This window comes from Bombus huntii, chromosome 1 (assembly GCF_024542735.1).
Source record: "Bombus huntii isolate Logan2020A chromosome 1, iyBomHunt1.1, whole genome shotgun sequence".
Classification (NCBI taxonomy): Eukaryota; Metazoa; Arthropoda; class Insecta; order Hymenoptera; family Apidae; genus Bombus; species Bombus huntii.
Window position 1 is genome coordinate 6,771,172 of NC_066238.1, and position 21,771 is coordinate 6,792,942.

The 21,771-nt window shown below is 33.2% G+C and overlaps 1 protein-coding gene, 1 long non-coding RNA gene and 2 other non-coding genes across 7 annotated transcripts in view; all 4 read right to left on the bottom strand.

Annotated features, from left to right (window-relative positions):
• The window catches only part of LOC126863481 (uncharacterized), a 511,613-nt gene that overhangs the window by 398,692 nt on the left and 91,150 nt on the right, over window positions 1-21,771 (bottom strand). The window lies entirely within an intron of this gene.
• The window catches only part of LOC126878295 (uncharacterized), a 360,193-nt gene that overhangs the window by 100,099 nt on the left and 238,323 nt on the right, over window positions 1-21,771 (bottom strand). For all 4 annotated transcript variants that reach the window (XM_050640955.1, XM_050640963.1, XM_050640946.1 and 1 more), the window contains 3 exons: window positions 20,535-20,756; window positions 16,422-16,547; window positions 3,229-3,510 (listed from right to left, as the gene is read on the bottom strand). In XM_050640955.1, coding sequence (XP_050496912.1) covers window positions 3,229-3,510; window positions 16,422-16,547; window positions 20,535-20,736 — 610 coding nt within the window. In that variant the 5' untranslated portion in view covers window positions 20,737-20,756. The remainder of the gene's footprint in view (window positions 1-3,228; window positions 3,511-16,421; window positions 16,548-20,534; window positions 20,757-21,771) is intronic.
• Window positions 18,248-18,320, bottom strand: Trnaf-gaa (transfer RNA phenylalanine (anticodon GAA)). The gene has a single exon. It is a non-coding gene; the product is annotated as a tRNA-Phe (tRNA).
• Trnaf-gaa (transfer RNA phenylalanine (anticodon GAA)) lies at window positions 18,401-18,473 on the bottom strand. Its single transcript has one exon. It is a non-coding gene; the product is annotated as a tRNA-Phe (tRNA).

The following is a 21,771-nucleotide window of genomic DNA, read 5'->3' on the forward strand; positions in this document are numbered from 1 at the left end:
AATTTACTTTATCAATTACGATTAATTGATTGTTAATTGGGTTATAAAATATTATTTCTACAAAAAAAAAGTAATTTCATAAAGGAGGAAACGAAATCCGAATGAATAAACGAATTTTAAACCGTTTTTGAAATAATTAATGCTAGTAATAGTAAAAGGAAGTAGACAATAAAATCGGCGAGTAAGATCCTCGCGATTCGGATAACATTAATTAAGCTACTGGCCACGAAATATGTGGCCAATTATTAATACAATGTGGTAAACGCAATGAAACCACAACTTCGACCAGTTTCAAACTTCTACTCGATAAACCGATTTTGTACGATTACCTATATTTTTGTGACAAACGTTTCACATGGTTCATACGTTATTTGTATAATAAAAACTTTATGCAAATATTTGATTTATTCCCTCTTGCATATTTTAATTCATAATAGCGTCGAGTATATCAAACAATTTTGCGGAACGAGGTTGTTTTCAAAATAATTATATCATTGTTATTAATACATTATAGAGATATGTATTAGGAAAACATATTGTAAATTGTTTAAGATTATTTTGTACTCTGTGTTTCATACGTAAAGCAAAAGGAAACATATTCAGATAATACAGAAAAACACGGAGAAATATGATATAATGATATAAATGTTATACGACACAAAAATTACTAATCACATTCTATACTGCGACAAATTTTTCGTTGTTAGAGCTGCTGAATTTTGTAAAATCAAACTGATTTTTTCCAAAAATTACAAATGTTTTACCAACAACGTATTAGAGGTATTGATACGACTACGGAGGACCAATTAAAAAAAGAAAACGATAATATATGTCCTAGAGGAATAAATTTCTATATTTACTTCTGACACTTTCAGGATATAAAGAAAAATCTGATAAAGTAAAAATGTATTGAAATAAACAATACAAAAAATGCTTGAAAACTATCTATAAAAGACTTAGGGAAAAAATCACTAATTTTATTGAAATTAAAGTTTATCAAACTTCTATGTACGTTAAGAATTAACTTAAACGTCACAGAATAAAAATTCAGTCTACCAATCGCTACAATTACAATTTAATTTTTATCAAATATACCGAATAAGAAATAAAACCGAACCATGCACGTAGAAATAATTACCAATAGATTACATCAATCGCGGGATCAAAGGCTGCGAGGGAGCAACTCGAGGTGATTTATGAAACAATTTCAATTACATACACAGAGGAACATACATAGGAATTCCAACTTGGAAACTCTTTCTCACGACCATCTTATTTTCCGACATTGTAAGCTGCTTAACGGGCGAATCGACGTCGAACTTGGAGAGCGATTCGTCGGCATAGATACAGCCTTAAAAGTACTCGAGAGAACGTTGAATAACCCTGTGTCAACTTCCGCGGTGATCGAAGATTATTCCAGCATTCGCGTCGAATTAGTCGGCAATCGAGCGCCGATTAAACTCTTTCCGAACTTGTTGAATGCGTAACTTTTCGTTCCGTCGTTTATTACGGTAACACGATCGATAAAGTTAAACGAGAAAACTTTCACGACTTCCTTCTCGATATCTTCGAGATCATGTTTCGATAAATCAAAACAAGTTGCTCCGTTTGTTTTTCGTCATTTGAATCTATCGTTTGCGTTGGGTGGGACAGGTAATTTTCGTCATTTTTTATCGTATTAAATATGCATTAGCATGTCCATTATTATATTTGCACAGTTGACCGAGATATGCAAATTATCCTTCCAGAAGAATAATTAAAGAAGTTTCTGGAAAAATGGCTGGCAAGGCAGAATGAAGACTTGGAAAGTTTCTAGTAGATTGAATAATTAGTCATAGAAAGACGATGTAGAAATAACAATGAAATTAAGAATAATAATTTGCAAAAATGAGGAAACAATAATAATGGAAAATATAATTCTATAAGAATACCGATTATCTTACATTTATGAAAGAAGTAAAAATTTCATAACATTTCAACTCTTTGATTAACATATACACTGCATATTTATGTAGATATTTATGGGATTTATATCATTTATATTCATTCTCATCAAATATTACTCCTTTTTCAAGATACCTATATTGTTACGTAATAGATTATTGAATAAAGTTACGTAATAGAATAATAGACGAGGTTATAAAAATAGTTAATTAGTATTGAATTACACTGAATGATTTTATGATGGTATTTTTACAAAATGTAAAAACTTCCTGTTAGAAAACTTCCTAGTCGACTTTTTGAAGAAGCACCACATATTTCTAGAACTACTTGCTAGATTACTCCCTACTACTTTCTAAAGTTCTATCTCTTTTTAATTAATATTTACTGATAATATACTAATACAAATTACTTTCTTTATTGTATTCAACCTTGTTATTCGTCATGTTTTACAACGGCGTATGAGAAAATAACTCTAGATGAGTGATAACTCTAAAATTTGGAGAGAAAATGTATTGTGGAAGGAAAATTACTAACTGTCATGTTCATCCCCTTCTATTTTTCATTTTTAACAGTAACAATGATAAACGATGATAAAGTAGTCGAGATAAATAAAGTGCTCTGTGTATTACTTGCCCTTAACAACATTTAATTCTAAAAACGTGAAATTAAGATTAAAATCAAATTGCATCACGAGACCATTAATGTTTCTCACAGTTGGATTAGAAGTAACTTTGCGCAAACGAGCATGATCTCGATGGTTTAAAGGTTAACGAGTCGAAAACATTTAAGATTTTTAATTCGATATATAAAATAATATACGGCGGTATCTAGCATAATTCATACATATCTTATATTTTCAAAGTAGATTTGCACGCGACATAATAACCTTTTCTAGAGCACCTGGTATTTTTTAACAAATTATTATAAGTGTATCGTTATTAATTGCAAGTTTATTCATTTTCTACCAAAAAAATACCTAAACATTCCTTAGTTGCTTCACAAAGAGCAATCCAGAATAATCCTAACGAAAAACTTATCAATCATATTATTTGTTTCTTACAACTTACAACTAATCTAATTGCTAATTCAGTTCCAAACGACGAGAAAAAGAAGATCTCTTCGTACTTTATAATATATAAAAAAACTCACCATAATAAAAATTATGAAAGCCAGAAAATTCATCCATCACGTTATTCATTTGAAATTAACAACTTGTTGATACTAATTTAATTCCAAACAATATATCTCTTCTATAATTTATACTAAAAGAAAAAAAACACTCACCATGATGAAGATGATGAAGACCAGTCAGATTTAGCGTATGTTGCGTGTGCTGAGTATGCTGTGTGTGCTGAGCGTGATGCAAGCTGCCTACGTTCACACCAACACCTTGAAGACTAAGCGCTTGTTGTCCCGGAGGAGCCAAACTAGCCAAATTTTTGGCCAGCAACTCGAGCTGCGTCACGGGCACGGGACTGTAGGGTGAGCCAGGGGGTGGCGTGGGAGCACCCCAGGTGTAGCCACCCACCCCAACTCCAACGGCCGCGGAAAACACGCTCTCTGAAACTACAGAATCCGACGATTAATCGATTTACTCCTTCTCTGGCTCCCTAATCGGAACTGGGCCGCTTTCAGAGTCACAATAGTCACTTTGATCCCAGTCAATTATTTTCTCGATACGATTGTACATAGAACGTGCACAAATTGCGAATTGTTTCCACAGACATAATAGCATATCTGTGTCCAGTCTCGTGGAAAATTCATATATTGTAATCTCTCAGGGAAATAAGCAGGATCAAAGTGAAAAATTTGATGAATAAAGGATTCGCACCGACAACAAAGTGGCAGTTCCAAATATTCAAATCGTATTTATTAAGAGAGAAAGAAGTTTCGTATTGGAAAGTTTCACATTCAAAAAGTGCGAAAGTTTATTATTACGATCAATCAATCGATTCAATCAATTGATTATGGCTTTATAGCATCATTTAAAAAGTACTTGATTTTCGGTTTTATTTTTTATTGGTTCGTTGAAATTGCTGTAAAGTGGAAGTGCCTGGCTGTGCCTTATTGCAGCAACCGTTTCGAGTATCATTTGCAAGTAGGCTCCGAATATTTATATACAGATTCAGATTTTTATGAATATTCAGAAATGCAATCGAAGTAGATAGTTGTTTCGCGTATTAAACGTTATAAAGAGCGTTCTGTTTTCCATGTTTTATATATTTGTGCATATTATACGCATTTTGGATACTTCTACATATTTGATCCTCGCACAAGTTATCAATTAACTGAACGATGAATTTATTCGCTTTTGATAAAAGTGGTTTCAAATTTTTTTTATATAATGCACTCTTTACAAGATCATCCGAGATGTTTCTTTATTATTAATAATTGATACGAAAAAAACTATTCTTCTCAAAGGCAAAAAGAAAGATTCAATCTCAAAAGGGTAAAAATGGGTAGTCTATTTGAAACATTTTATAATTTACGCGGATTTCTCGAATTTTTCGTTTCGATATATCAGAAGCAGTGAAATTGTTATCGAGAACTATTTCTTAAATTAATTCCGACTGTAAAATCTAGCACATTTCGCTATTTATAACTTCTCACTGGTTCACTTGTAATTTTTAATCTGTACAATTAGCACTAAAATATAGAGATTATCCTTATTATTAAAATATCGTAATAATGTAAAGCAAAACATAAATAATTAATAATGGAGGATATACATATCTACTATTAATAGATCGTGTATGTTTCTATATTTAATAGAAATTTAAATATGCAAAAATGTACGGAATGCACATCATGTGCAAAAATATACAAAATATTCAAAGTAGAATATTCAATATAAATATGTATCCTTCATTTTGCAATTCTACAAATGTCTACATTGGCATCTACACTGTACTTAGTAATTGCAAAAAAAGAGGGAACTAAAAATTGTAATTTTGAAAAGATTCGCAGCGTCAAGCCACGTCATTACACAATTGGAATTAAAATATAAAGCATTGAAGGCGTTTGAACCGAATCCTTATACGACACCCTGAATCAACGTCGTATCAATTCCATTGCATCCTATCGATATAAAAAAGAGCCGAACGAGTCGTTAATTCTCAAACCAATTCATCAACGAAATTCCATCGAGGCAGAATCTCTCTCGTCGTTTCCAGCAATAAGCAAAGAAGCACGAGGCGTGGTACACGCAGAATGAAAAATCACGAAGGAACGCAGTCCAGCGAGCGCAAAACGTCTAGCAGCTCGACTTGTGACTTGGATCGTAAATCAGGCATCGAATCCTCTCACGACAAGGATCGTTCGCGCCTCCACGTTTCGAAACGCTCTCTCTGCCAGTGCTGCTTCGCCTGTAGACGGTTTGTTGCATTTCCTGATTTCGCGAACGATCGTCCAAAGCCTCTGTGTACCCGCGTATGAATATTAAAGTCGGCGTGTGACGCGTTACCCGATGGGCTTATTGAAATTTATCGCATTAGTTCTTCGCCACTTTCGATAAATATGCAATAAACGACCGGCCAGACGGATAAATGGAAAATCTATGCAAATTCATTTAAATCGGACGCGACACTCGCCACCGTGAACGGAAGAAAGACAGACAGTGGCCAGAGAACTGGGGAGAGAGGGCGAAAAGCGAGCAGGGCGAAGGGAAGTGCACCGATTTGCTTTTTACCCTTGTGCCGGGCAGTATTTTTGCTTTGGGGATGATACAGCGACACTTTGGAACAAATTGTCTCGATTCGCTGTTTTGTCCCGATGACGATGGAATCCTCTGACGATCTTCCGGTTATTGGTCTGAGAGACCTTTGAACAATTGGAAATCGTCAGGTGACAGAGTGCGTTTCGAACGAGCGATACTGCTCTTTTAAGAGTTTCAACTTCTTCGTGGATGAATGGAGTTGAAATAATTCCGATCGTTCATCGGCTATTGCATCCTTCTGTGTTTCGATGTAACCTTTGAACCGTTTCGAGTATACGATACAGTTAATTTATTTCATTTTCGTTGCACGTCTCTTAGAAAACAGGGTAATATGAATGAAACGACACGTATAATATTTCACTTATCAATGTTGAAACATCCATCGTATGACCTAGTTTGCTTAATGTTACGCTGTATTTGGAGTAACTATATTTGATTTATATAAATGTATTATCTAGTATACCATGTTATGTACAATAACAATACTAATCTGCAAATTAATCTATTCCATTGTACCAGTTGTCAAGCAGATATCTCACCCTAGCAATTCTGGGTGATGATACTTCTGAATATTGCACTCACCTGTTCGTTCTGCTGACCATCCGCAGCATGAAAGAAAAACGAAACGTACGAATTATTAATGAACAACTCTTTGCCGTAGACTTACAACTTACAAGGCACAGATGGAAATCGAAACCTTTGATTATCTGTCTCTCGTATAATCGAAAAAGAAAGCCGTAATTTATATCACCTACTCTTCAATTAGGGTAAGTGAAACAAGTGGAGCGACATTTCGAGACGAATAAAGTACTAGAGAGTTGCCTTTATTTAATTTATGACGTGGTAGAAAGTGTTTGAAGCGTTTTAATTAAAGAGAAAAATTAAATATGTGTTTCCAATATTGCATTATTGATTGTCGTTCAAATCTTAATCGATGAAAAAGAAGTACAAGTAATATGAGCTTCCGATATGTTGCAGATCCTAGTCGCATAACCCGTACTTGTTTCACATAAATTTACAATTTTTTTTTCGCTGAACTTGCAGTTCTACCGCTTGCATAAAACGAACGAGAAATGATTTTTTCGGAATATCGTAGCATGTGATTACGGAGAGTAAGGGTTTATTTTCAACTGAATTTGAAATTGAGAATTGAAACTTGAAATATTTAAATCTTAGATGTATACGTATGAAAAGCATAAGAATTTTAAATATCTGAGTTCTTTTAGAGATTAGGTATATAGTTTCATATAACTTTCAGAATATTTGAAAAACGATTACTAAATATTCATTTCTATGAACTAAAACGTTACGAAAGGAATTTCCAAGTCAAGCTGTACGTTAGTCAGTCATCTATTTAATAAAACAACGTTTCGAAAATACAGGCAGTCCTTAAATTTATATCCATAAAATATCTAATTCCCTTTGCACGTTTTATAAATCTCTTTCGATATCGTTAAAAGTAATTTATTAAATCCAAAAATCTCCGATATACATAAGCCTTTTAGAAAAGTCACGAGGAGGCTGAAGCAATACATGTTTAATGAATTGGAATTAATCGACAATGTGCACAATTTTGAAACTGTTCATCCGTAAAAAAACAGCAAATTACCACTTTATCATATTCCTCCTCTGTAATTTCCATATCTGATTATTCCGACGTAATCATCGGAATGACATTTCATCATAACACGAATTCGCCGTAACTATAGCCTTTCCAACCCATCCCAAAAGATCATCAACTACCCATAACCCAAAGGCCAGCCCCGATACCATCCACCCTCGACTAAATTCGCGTATTCATTTGGGATTCGAGCGATCGGCGCGGACGGAAAGCGTGGCGCGGACTCGGGCGCGTTCGCGCCACGCGAGGCGGGCCAGCTTGTTCGCGTGGATTTGCATGGCGGGCGGGGATAATCGAAATCTCGCCCGCGGCTCGAGATTCGATTTTAGACAAGCGGCCACGGCGTTAAAGAGGAATCGATCGGTGTCTAAGGTGTTTCTGCCGGTACGTTCTACGTACCAGCTCATCCCTCTCTTTTTCTTTTTCTCCCCCAACCAAGCGTCTCTGCTTCTTCTCTTTCTCTCACTGCCTCCAAAAAGTTCGTCTTTAATTTCTTTTGCTTTCTTTCACTCGCGCGGACGCACGGTCCTCGCGAACGGCGTTTTGGATTACACCTCGAACAATGAGGTCGTTAGGGGCGAGCGAAGGAGGTAGAAAGTAGAAAGACGCGGCTCGCCACCCTTACCACCTCTCCACCCCCTTCCCCTTCTTCGCTCGCTCTTCTGTCCACTTCTTTTCGGTCTTTCTGTCTTTTTCCTTCGCTATTCTCGCGTAGAATTCGCGATCTTTCTCGCTCGCACAGCACGATGAACCGGCCAGGATACACAGAGAACGTGCACGTTACGATGGAATTCTATTTGGTCGAGACTTTTTCGTCCTCCCCGCGTCCTGCCCACCACCGGGCCCACCTCATTCACCCGCTTTAATTGCATAATTGCGCCATTGTGCGAGCAAGGAGGGGGCCCCGTGAAAGGCCAGTCCCGCCGACGGGGGCAGCTTTCGAGGTGAGAAAAAATGCCGAGGGGCCCCCTCCACAAAACGACTTCGCCAGGTAGCCAGCTACGGTACGATTACGATTTTTCGCTCGCGACTCGCCATTGCTCTCTGATCTAATTAATAGAGTTTTAATTAGGCGATTCGAGACACGTTTTCGGGTCGTAGAGCGATATTTTTCTAGTCGGTTTTTGGATAATTGCGAGGTGGAGATTCTGAAAAACGAACCAGACGGAGACGAGTCAACTGGTCACTTGGATTTTCAATCCTTCGACTTTGAAAATCTTTTTATTCGCAAGTATCTTATTTGTTAATAATCGACTCGTTGATTCATGTCTGTTGGAAATATATCGTCTTGAAATTGTGTTCGTCAGCATTTACTTCTGTAGATAATTATACAAGTTTCTGGTTAAAGAATTGATTAACAGGTTAATCGATCAACCGCTGTTTGTAAATTTCTTAGTTTTATAATCCTAGGTGCGTCATGCGGAGAGTTAGAAGTAGTAAGTTGTAGATTTCTCTTTTCTAATTTCATGTTACATCGTTTAGAAAAATTAATAACCCTAATTTGTAAAATTTACGAGCAAAATTTCATTTGTATAATTATCAATTTATGTAAGAGAATTTATTAGTAGCAGTATTTTGTAACTTGTAACTTAAAATTTCGAATTTGTAAGATTTCACTAACGATGTTAGATCAATCGTGCAAGAACATTCCGGATATGTGACTAATAGAAACAAAGCAATTTAAGTTTACTATCGAAGTTGCTTTCCTTCGATACGACAAACCAATTTATGTATATAGATTAAAGAAAAATAAATTTAATGTTTATTTTAAATGATACGAGGATCTCGAATCTAGAAGGCACTCGTCTAAAATTCCAAAAATCATCAAAATAAAATAATTATATAGAGATGAAAATTCAGTTGGTCTTACTCTCGTAATAAAATAACGCTACTGTGTCATAAAAATTTTAATTACCAAAGTTTACCTTTTCAATGCAATATATTTGAATGTAATTTCGTTTTCAAATAAAATATATAATTGGAAAATTAATGGAAAACAAACATGAAACGCAACTGCAAACGCAAAAACACAGGAAATTTTAAATGAATCGTATCTATAGAAGCAAATGTTGAAATATCAAAAATTAAATTGAAATTAAAATGACATTTGTTTCCTGATATTTTTCTCTTCGTCGCAAGAAAATGCAAGAAAAATCATTATCTTGCATTTGTTAGTCAAGTTTAATAAATTAGCTGCCTGTTTCAGACAATCTAGATATACTTGTCTCTTCTTTTTCGTATATTAATTGCCTCACCGCAAAAATGGAATCCTTTACTGCTTCTTCATAATTCAAAATAAAAACGAAAGACAATATAGATGCAAATGAAATAGCAGCGCGTTTTATTTAAATGTAACTGACCTCGTTTACCAAAATTTAATTAATTCTACCATCACTCGTGAGAATAACCATTTTCATAATTCATTTTTTCTTTATCAATTGTGTAATTATGTTGTTGGTGCACGCACAGTAATTTATTTCCAACTTGCCACGCTACAAAATTATTATTTTAATTTATTTGCTGATTAAAAATAAATATTTTGCGTAATGAAAATAACGAATTTCCGAATTTCTTGAGTTTCTAGAAAAAATATTTCAAATCATTGTTTCAATAAGAAATGGGAATAATTTGAAATTATTATTCATGAATATATGCATTAATATAATTAACAATTCTTTTTGTATCTACCTAACAAAAATACATCACGAATTTTTTACATTTTAATAAAATTTTATAATTGACCGAAATTAAAAAATTTCAAAAATAGATGTATACGATGCTACACATACGATAAACGTATTATCTCTAACTGGCCTAAAGTCGAACACAATTATCACAAAAAATCTTCCCAGCTTCAAATGCAAAGCGAACAAAAACCAATACAAATGACCAGGCGAATTTGTACGTTCGTACAATCGAGAGCGTTTCCCTCGGTCAGCCTTAATTTCCTCGTCGAAATTTCCCATTATTCGTATGCAGCTGCAGCAGGTGATGCGTAGTCCGCGTCCGACAATCATTAATGCCCCGCGCGTATTATTTCATTTAGATCGCATCTCAACGGACAAATTATTGCCACGCACGTGTTTGAAGACTCTCTCGAGCTTCCTCGAGCATCGACGTATCGAGGCTGCCATAGCAGGCGTCGCGACCGGAACACAGCTGGCCTCGCGTCTCGAATTTATTTCCCCGGAAACCATCGACTCCTTCGTTTCTCGGTTCGATACCGGCACGACGCCCGCATTCGCTTGATAATTATCGGTTTTCTCGAGGCATCTCAAACGACGTAGTATTTCAGACATTGCGTGTTTTTGGTTCAACATGATTGTATTGCTAGGCTCTAGTATGGTTACGATATACAGTAACGTTGAAAAGATTGGAAATTTTTATTGGATAAGAATGGAACTTGAAGTGTGTGTGAGTAGTATATTACTCTGACAGTTTAAAATAATTGAACGTTCTATTTCTTTTTTTTTTTTTAATTTTCTTGTAATGCCAAGTTTTACAGTGTTAATGAGATTTCAAATGCTTCGTGCACGTACGGTATTATAAGGTGCACACGATACGAACGATAGTCATCAATGAACATAAGATCTTCACTTTATGAATCAGATATTGAAACGTGTTTTCATGTATGTGGTTTTCTTGAAAGACGTAATTTCCAAATTTGAGCGTTCAGCAAATGGCGGTCAAAATCTCGTGTATCTCGAAAAATAATACATTTATAATGTAAGGACTTTATGTCTAAACATGATGACTTTTTTCAGCATAATGCATAAAAAGTACTTGATACGTTCATAAATAGTTTCATAATAACTAACATGTGCTAGATTGAAATAATTTCTGCAAGGTTCAATACACTTTCTCGATGATTAATTTTATTTCAGATTTATAAGAATTGTTCATTCTACATAGAATTGGAAAATTCTTTGAAAGTTATTACAGTTACACGTTATGTGTAACACACGCATATGTTCCTCTTTTAACCTGTCTGATGTCTTTCTCATTTCTGCTTCACGTTCACATTTCTTCAAATTTCCTAATTATAACGTAGATGAGTTTCTTCGAGACGAAGAATTATATTGCAAATATATTTTCAAAGAATACCTAAAAACGCTTTTAAAAATATTGGGAGAAAAATACAGCTTCTTCGGAAATTGAATACGTATAGGTTGTCCTAAAAGTGTCTTTCGTTTCATAAGGTGATAATAGATGAACAACGATTTTTGTTTTACATTATTTTATTGAATTAGGTATGATCCATTTCGTTCTATTTCTATTATTATATTCGTGCATAATTCCATAAACTAATATAAAACAAAAAACATTGTGCGTCTATTATTTCCTTATAAAACGAAAGAAATTTTCCGGACAACCTAATATACATATAAACCCGCGTAGAATTTAATTAATTAATAAAACACATTAAGGAATAGAAAACATTGCAAAATCTGAAACCATAATACAATTTCCGCAATGTACAGTTTTTCTTTTTTTTAATCTGTATGCAGATACCATTTTGCGCCATTAAAAATGCTAATTAAAATAATCAATGCATACGCGTAATAAACGAAATTAACGCATAGCTAGAAAATAATATACATATAAATATTTCGACAACTTATTAAACGTTAAAAACTGTGCATTTCTCATTCTCGCATTTCCTACATATTTTTACGATCTTCTTCCGTTTGTAATACTTCGTTAACTTATCAAGCTCTTAGGAACAAGTATTCTAAAATATCTGCAATTATACCAAACCAAACTAAAACCACTCCACCATATCAAATTACCCCATAAATAAACAACCCGCAAGCTTATGTTTATTAATACCTTTCCATCTATTTTACGAGACTAATGAAACCATTTATTTGCATCCATTGTTCTGAAAAGCTCTTAATATACCGCATCATCAATAATTCTCTAATTTGATGCAAAATTTTCGGCACGAGGCACTAAATACCGGTTATTTAAGCTCAGGCGAATCACGCGTTGTAAATCGACGCTGAATGTTCACGTGAAACGGAAAAGCATTGGGCAAAAAAAAGAATAAAAACGTATAATGCAAACGACGTTGGTTTCGGCGGAGGCGGCGCAAAGAACACAAACGAAGAGAAATTTTCGTAAGGTTTGAGAAGCTGTCCGAAACAGAAGCAAGTCGCGGGGAACACACGTATCCGAGGAGAAAAATATGTATTTGCGCGTTCAGCAAAACATGCGCGCAAATATGGCGGGAGCAGCGTTTCACATAAAGTGGTTGAACGACCATAAACTTTACGCGAGTTGCGTAATTTCAAAATTTTACGAACGATGAAAGTCAATAATAACGAGTGATATACGTATGAATTCTATCGCAATGATTTGAGGAAGTCAATTATTATGGAAATTTTCAGTGCTGGAAAATGAACGCCGATGTACGTGGAAATTCAAACTGAATGCAACTAAAGAAACCAATCGTAGACAGAGACTTATTACTTTTCCTAAATACCAGACGTTGTTGTTGAATACTATGTTCCCTCTTCTTATGTCAAGTTATCATATTAGATTCATGTTATGCTCATGAAGTCTGTAAGTACATTTTTACATATATATATACGTATAAATGTTTTCACAGATAAAATAGAGACACATAATGCACATTTTGATTATAGAGAACCTCGTGTTTTTTTATTTAAATCTTAACCTTTGCAATAACTTGCAATGACATGAACGAATCTAGTTCGGTTCGACTCATAGACGAAGAATTTTTCAGATAAATATTAATCGATTGGCCTTTTATTTGATTTCGGCATTCGAGTCGAAACGCTCGTTTTTCTTTTAACAAAATACACGTTTAAGGTAGTGAATTATCTATCAACGATTTGACGATTGTATCGAAGTATCTGAAAAAATGTAGAGAAATTAAAATAAAACTCTATGTCTTACTGTTTCTTTCGTAGTATTTCAAATTAACGCATATCATGCTATTGGATATCTAATGGTGAAAATAATTCGTTAATTTTTGCATATTACGTAAAAGATGAATTAACGTATTGATGCCTTTAACATGCTAACGAGTTATATTTAAAGATACAATTCTATTTATGTGATCTTATTGTGAGGCAAACAGTTGATACAACTGGAATTCGTATCGATATAAAGACCATGTTTAGATAAGTAGGAGTTCATTTAATCAGAGACAGACTAAAATTTACTTTGCACAAATCCGAGATAAATGGAGTTCTATTGTATATGTATATCAGTAGCGTTGAATTTTTCGTCTTACACGCATGATTTTAGCACTTAATGAATGGTATCTTTCTTGTTCTACGGTCGATTGAAGATATGGTATGGTAAAAGACACGTAGGGATCGTTTGAAAAACCGCAAGCTTTCTATTTCGCTGCTTTAAGAGCCTCAAATATTAAAATTTGATTAAATATTGATATTTTATTAGACGGAAACAGATTCAATTTTGATGACTTCTAATTAATATATTACTGTTTCAGTAATATTAATTAATGATTCCATTACTCTAACATCGATATTGTCAATATTCGCAGTAGCATCGATATTAACAAATTACTCTAGTGTCGATATCATCGATAATCTTAATATTGTTTACTAGAAAATATTAATTGAGAACATTCTCTGTCACGTACAGTGGCTATAAAATGTATTGTTTTATACACTTTCATACACTTCATTGTGGTATTTACGTACTAATTAATTAGATTCAAATAATGTTAAATTTCGTATCGTTTAGCAGTACTTCCATACAACCACAAAATTGTATACTATGGAAGCGATAAAACCTGATAAAAAAAAAAGGTACGCGTCAATATTTTTGTAGCCACTGTATATTAGAGTAGCTTAAAGTACCCGAAAAATAACATTTTGCTGGTTTGCCTAAATAATAAAGTATATCCTCCTTATATTACAATTTAAAAACACGATTAACAAATCAATAGAATTACAAAGGCGACGTAAACAGTGAACAAATCAAAGTAAAATTACACATACGATAGATCACGAAAAGGGGATGCTCGTGGAGCGCGTCTACCGGAAGCACAGTTCCCTAGCAGCATAAACACAAGAGCACAGACATCATACAACCAATCACAGCAGACGCGTGAGTCCGACTGATCACGAACAATGAACAAAGTGTCGGCGGTCTAGGCCGATGGATTCCGTAAATATCCGAATTTTCACGACAAGTTTACGCAACTACGATACACGTACTATCGTAGCAGACGATAGTAGGGCCAGTATTCTGGGAAGCGTAGTATGAGGAGCAGTTCTCGGAAAGGTACAAATTAAGGGAAAGAAAGATAGACAAAGGAAAACATTGGTGAATCAGAATAATCCCATAAATATTTTGATCGACAAGAGGCACAGGCAATCAACGTGGTATGTAGCTTCATTAGTCAAAATATTCTTCTCGCGCATGCTTTTATTTAATTTCCTTATTATTTATTAACTCGCTATGTAATTGCATTATAATTTAGAAATTAGTAAATGCACACACAGTCGCAAAAGTATTTGAATTCTTATCGTAGGAAACTTTTACGGATATAGGAAAATACTTTTAAGATTTCATTGGCACTATGATAAAAACGACGATTGTGATTATATTGGTAAAATTTGGTAGCAACCTGAAAATGTATAATTACTAAAACATTTACAGAAAAATAAAAATATCGGCAACTCTTGCTTCTTCAAATAAAAATCATTGTCGTTAGTAATAATATTAATAACCTTATGTAAGGGTTATTAAATTATTGAAAATATTTTAAATAATTTTAAATATTTAATTTTGTGTATTCAATAACATGTGTCAGTGGTTAATGCAACTAAAAGATGAGAAGCAAGATACATCCTGATTACAGAAGGCTAAATATCATCTTTATCGTAATTTCTACTGTATAGGATTATTTTATTTGAAAAAGAAAGAAAAATGATATTTTGATTTAACTACGATATTGCTTTATTATTATTTAGGGTACTGGAATATGTATCTGAATATTATGTGTTTATAAACCACAGAATATCGGGTAACGTAATATAATACAGGTAATACATCATTAGGGTAATGGATTCTGATTAGAACGTAGTGCATTGCATGCATATAATTTAATGGAAATTTATATTGTTATCGATGATTATATTATTATTTTATATTATCATTCATCATATTATATTCATATATTTAAGACAAAATATCACGCTAAGAATTACAATGATCATATTTGCCAAATATTTGTTATGTCTGGAATTCTCTCAGTATCGTAACAATGAAATGTTTTCATAATACGCAATGTATATATTATTTATAAGAAAAAATTGAAAGATGGAAAATTGAAAATTAAGAGTATAGAGTCGAAATACACTAATCGCAATATCATCTATCGCACAATTAAACAACTTTAGAATCTGATAATATTTCCAATATCAATTTAATGACTAAAATGGAATAAATACTTTATACTAAGCGTAGTAAAATTCCAATTGAAGTTTCTATACAGGATATTCCCAAACAATAGCCATAATTACAAAGAGAATTAGAAAGTGTCAATATTATAACTTTTTCGATTAAAATATCAGAATTTCTAATTATATTAGTTTTTTCTACCACGTCAAACGCATTATAACAACGTGTCAACAGCACGATACTCGCCCGCCACTAGCACAAACGCAGTTGCGATTACGAAAGAAATAAAAAAGAAATTTGATTATTTATATTCCTCCGATCATTCGATCCATCCATCAGAATTCGAAATTAGACTACTTTCTCCCATTAACAATAAGCCAACGGAGCACGATAGCCACCCACCGCGAAGTCAGCGAAAACTTCTTACAACTTCTGTAACTTTCCCATCTGCTAAATTTAAACAAAAGTGATAAAGCATTGCCTCACTGAAATATCCCATCCGAGCTATTTTCATCCTATTCCAATCGAACCGCACGCGATAATATATCGGCTATCATGTATCGAAAGGGTTGCTACGAGCTGAAAATAAATCTCGCGGAGCAAGTTATAAGGAGATCAATCGCGAGAGTAAATGATAGGCGGGAAGACTCGACTCGCGACAAAAGGTAGAATAAAAAGAGACAGACAGAAAGGGAGAGGGAAAGTAAAATAAAGTAGAAATCGTTGTAAACTTACCCTTGTGTGTTGTCGCGTGGTAAGCTCGCGCAGGTGTGGGTGGTCCAGGGGTGGTGGGAGTGGCAGCGACGTAACTGCCCCCGCCACCCCCTGGGAATAACGAGTATAGCCCGTAACGACTCACACCTGTAACACCATTCAGACGGAGAATTTATTTTTTAAAGCGTGGATCGTGGTCGTTGCACGACAACCGTGCATCTCGATTCGATAAGCGGAAGAGAATTACTTTTAACGGTTTAGCTACATCGTTGTAAATAGTCGAGTTTCTCCATTGATAATTGTCGCTTTAGGAAGAGTTGTGAATTTTATCAATCTTATTCAGAGGTTAAGCAAAATTTGATGGATTGCACGGATGAGTGGAATAAAGAAGGAATACAATGTAGAGGTAGCGGAACATTCTGAATTGGAAATAGGGATGGTTTAACGAAGTTGCAATTCAACTAGGATCTGACATATTGGGAAATTTGAACGTGTAAAAATATTCGTAATTCATTTTAACATTCGTGCTCGTATTAAGAGCAGTCGCTTTCCGATAGAGGCAGTTTTATAAGAAATCGTAAGTCGTAAGGCGCTAATCTTAATATGTAGTAGTAACAATCGTAATAATATATTGTAACTTGTACATTGTAAATTGCAAATTGTTTATTATAAATAGTTTATATATTTAGTTATAGTTGTAATGGTTTATTATAAATAGTAGTAGAAAGTTGTAGGCTGTAAGTTGTATAATTATAATAATAAGTTGTGATATATATATATATATATATATATATATATATATATATATGTATATGTGTGTGTAATTTATAATACCAAAATACATAGTAACAAAATATATGTAAATGCCTTATCGTAAGTTGTAAAATTCTAAAAAGTACATATCATCAACGTTACTCATAATGAAATATTTCATATTTGTATACAATGTCCATAACGAAAATTTCTATAAATAAAATTGTTATATTGCGTTTTATTAACAAGTGATTGTATTAATACATTGTTGATAGATCATGAGTAAAATCATGCATTCATGCGCAGGCGTTGTTGCCGGTGGCACATATTAATTTCTGCATAAAATAGCTGGTGATAGGACTAAAAATAAAATAAAAAATTTTTTTGCATACAATAACCGGTGACACGTCACAAAATAAAATAAAACTTTTGCATAGAATAGTCGACGATACGCGTTAAAATAAAATTTTTTGCACAGAATAATATCCAATCAACAATATATTAATACCAAGCAGACTACTAATAATAATCATTGATATCTAATTTTCGTGGCAAAATGAAAAAGTATAATCGGTCTTCATTTCTTTTGCCTTAAACAAATAAAATTTTATTCACGGAAGAGTTAAACAAACTCGTTAAACAAATTCTCTGTGTATTGTGCAAAATGCTTTAATTTTGCTACGGTTTTCAATCATCCAACGAACAATCAAATTATAGGTAAACAAATAAATTAGTTCAACAGAAGGATCCAAAAGATTTAACAGAAAATATATGAATCGTTCAGGAGCAATATTGATCGACTCCATTAATTGAAATGTAGAGGAAACTGATGATATTACGAACATAATTTTTTTAATTTACCTTAGTATTTATTGTTATTTGTGCTATTCTTGTACAATAAATGAATTTATAGAAATAAGACATTTGCTTCTGTAACGCAATCGGGAAATTGATAAACACATATATTACTCGGAGTAAAAATTAAATAATAAAAAATGTTGTAATAAAAAAATACAATCACTAAATTAAAATATAGATAGAGCTCGTCATAATAATCGTTAAAATATAAAATTATTGAAAAAAAAATTCCACTTTGCCGAAACCCGGGATTGAACCGGGGACATTTAGATCTTCAGTCTAACGCTCTCCCAACTGAGCTATTTCGGCTCTTGGGAATCTTGCCTTCTAGACTCAACTTATTCTAACCTGCTTGTAAAATTACGTAACTACAAGAAAAAAAAACCACTTGCCGAAACCCGGGATTGAACCGGGGACATTTAGATGTTCAGTCTAACGCTCTTCCAACTGAGCTATTTCGGCTAGTACCAACCACTGCGATGCAGTTATAACTGGAGATTCGATTATGAAATTAAGAAAATCGGGTTAAAGGAGAAAGGATAAAATTTTGTTTACTTTAAATAAATATTACATTTTGAAGGTGCTAATTCTTTTTCTGCAATGTGTAATAAAAATGTATCAGGCAAGTCAATATGAAATTGCAGTTAATCTTTAATTAATGATTCGTTGTAAATTTTCGGATTGGAAAATAACTGGAATATCGTGATATTTTAAACGGAAATAATTTAAATACGATTTGCAAATGTTATTTACGGGAAATTATTTTTTTTTCTTCCTTCTTTAATTTTTCATTCGCAAAAACATGAATTATGTAATAATACGTACACGAATGAATTGCACATTGCCAGTATGAAAATGTAATAATAAGTTTTATAGATTAAAAACTTTACGATACATCGAATCAGACATTTTGTGTTATTATCGAATTTGGGATTATAATTTGTACTTTGTGTAGCAAGCTTTTCGTGATTTGCCGCGATGCTGGTGCTCGAAATTTATTTATTACATTAATATTTCAGGCTTTTTAAATTCGGCAAATATATATTTTGCAATATAATGACAATTTCTATAATCCGATAATTTCAATCATTTACGAGGATAATCTTTAACATTACCTGCAATTTCGTAATATTATATAAAATTACATTACAGTTTAAGTATGAATGACAAACCATATCGGAATAAATAATTCAAATTATGACTTATAATTATTTCCGATTTTTGTTGAGTAAGTAATCTAATATTCTAGCTACGTTGGTTGATTGTTAAAAGTATTTCTCCCGATGATAAGATCGACATTCGTAAATACATATATACTTGACGATAAACTTAATAAGAAATCTACTTTTTAGCTGGAAATCTACTTTTTAACTGGAAAACAGTCATTTATCAACGCTTGTTTGTCAATTAATACGCTAAGCCGTTTATTAAAATACTGATATTTATATCACACTGGGCAATAATAAGATAATGAAAACTAGATTTAACAGTTGCTTCAAAACCAATTTAATTTATAAGAAGGAAGACGCACCTTACAGATAAGATTCTGTACTATCGAGAAAGAGCTGTATTTGCGTATATATGTATTTACGTGGAGGTATGATAGATATTGCCACGCCTTATTAAATAAATTTTATAGATACTTATTCTTTTTGAAAATGTCTTATTTTTTCATATCGATTCTTTTTTCATTTTTGGAAATCTCAGAACAAATGATTCACAGGCAGATATTAAAAATTCAATTAAAAAAGCAGAACATTTAATTTCTATAATATCAAATTATTAATATTAAATATTAAATCAAATAAAGATATTTTATAACAGAGAATATTACATCATTCGTATCAAATATTAAATTAAATAAATATATTGCATACTTTATGATTAAATACTACAAAATAAATATTTTTCCATCTAAAGTTACAATATTTTTATTACTTAGAAGTAATTAATTTGCATAAAGGAAATAAGGACGATTTAACTTTATAGGAACATTGCAAATCGAGATATTGCCAGAAGAATTCGTGTAACAAACAGAAGAATTTCTTTTTCTCGAGAAATTTTATATATTATCTCATTCTACAGTTTGAAATTTTACTTCCGTATGAGACGCTTCTTTTACAGTCTAAACAGCCTTATTACGTTCAAACGTATATGAATTTCAAGGGTGGAAAGTATTACTTTATAAAACTTTATACAACTACTCGCAAAATTTTCAATTATATCATTTGATCTACCTACCTTATATTGCGGTATATTTTTCTCATAAAAATTTTTATTCTAAAATATCCTCATCGTTATCGTATTATACAATATTCATAACATAATCTTTTTTCTTAAATCTGAATTTTCTTTTCTTTGATAAATGATTCGTCAACAAAAAATTTCAGATCATTAACGTCCATCAAACCCAAACTGATTATCGTTCTATAAAGTGGCATATATTTCAAAGTGTTTCCCAGTCGTTTGGATAAAAAAGTAAAAAATAATTGTTTAATGATTAATACAAGGTAAATGGCGTACCTTGGTTGTGAGTCGGCGCGGGGGTGGCGGCCAGGGGTGGAATAGCTTGAGACTGCTGGTTCGGAACCTGATTGGACTGTGCAGGTGCTAAGGGCCATAGGGTTGCTGCCGCGGCAGGGCCGGACGTCTGTTGGGCCCGGGCACCCGTGTCGCCCACGGGACGATCCCCAGTCCCACTTTGGGCCACGGGAGGGACCAACATCGAACCTCCCCCTCCCGAGGCTGAAAAATAACACGAACAGAATTTGACGATTAAAATATTTGTAAACTGTCACATTACATTCCATGGATGTTTTACAAAAAATTTAAGGATTGTAATATTACCAAAATTATAAAAATTATAGCTTCTTAGGGTTACATTGGTGTTCTAAACTTATAAGAGAAGATGGCTTATATTTAGGACGTGATTAGATATTTCTTGTAAAATTATATTCATAGAAAATATGAAGAACATTGGAAGCAGGAGATTCGAATAGATAGAAATTTGAAAGTAGGCAAAATTTTCTTGTGAAATTTTTTAAGAAATTTCTACTAAGGTATAGAGCAGAATTATTATAATAATCTTCGCCCAATTCTTCCTTTGTGAATATTTTTAAGTGGTGATAAAGTTAGTGCAACGATACATTTTAAAGAAAATTTCCTAGTTTTATGGAAAGCTGTGGTACATCGACAAAACCATTTTGAACTCATTGAAAATTAGAATTATATTGCAATTAGAAGGTAGATTCCAAGTGCTAAAAAATAACGATCGCAATGCTACTCATTTTCATTGCGACTTTTTATATAACCTTTAATACCCTTTTTTAATTAATTAACGTAATAGTTGATACCGACTTTTTATTCAGCTTTCCGTTGTTACTTATTTTACATGTACTGAAAATTGCAATGAGTTGAATGGAAAATTCACCATAGACAATATATGACATACAGGCTATGCGAACGTTTTAATAACGAGCGATGTAACGTTTCGCTTCGTTCATCATTTTCCTAGTCGGTGAATCGAAAGGTATAGGGAAAAGCAGATGCCAGTATCTGGCTATCGGAATCAACTTTTCATCGTTAATCTCTCTGCACACTTGTGCCTATAGATCGTGGTATCAAGGGATACCAATAGGAACACATGCAGTAAAGGGAAATTTGGCAGCCACGTTTAGTAGAACAAAATAGGAACGAGGAAAAGCTAACAGCGAGACGAACGTGAAGAACGAAATATGAAAATACATATCTTTCGTCAGTT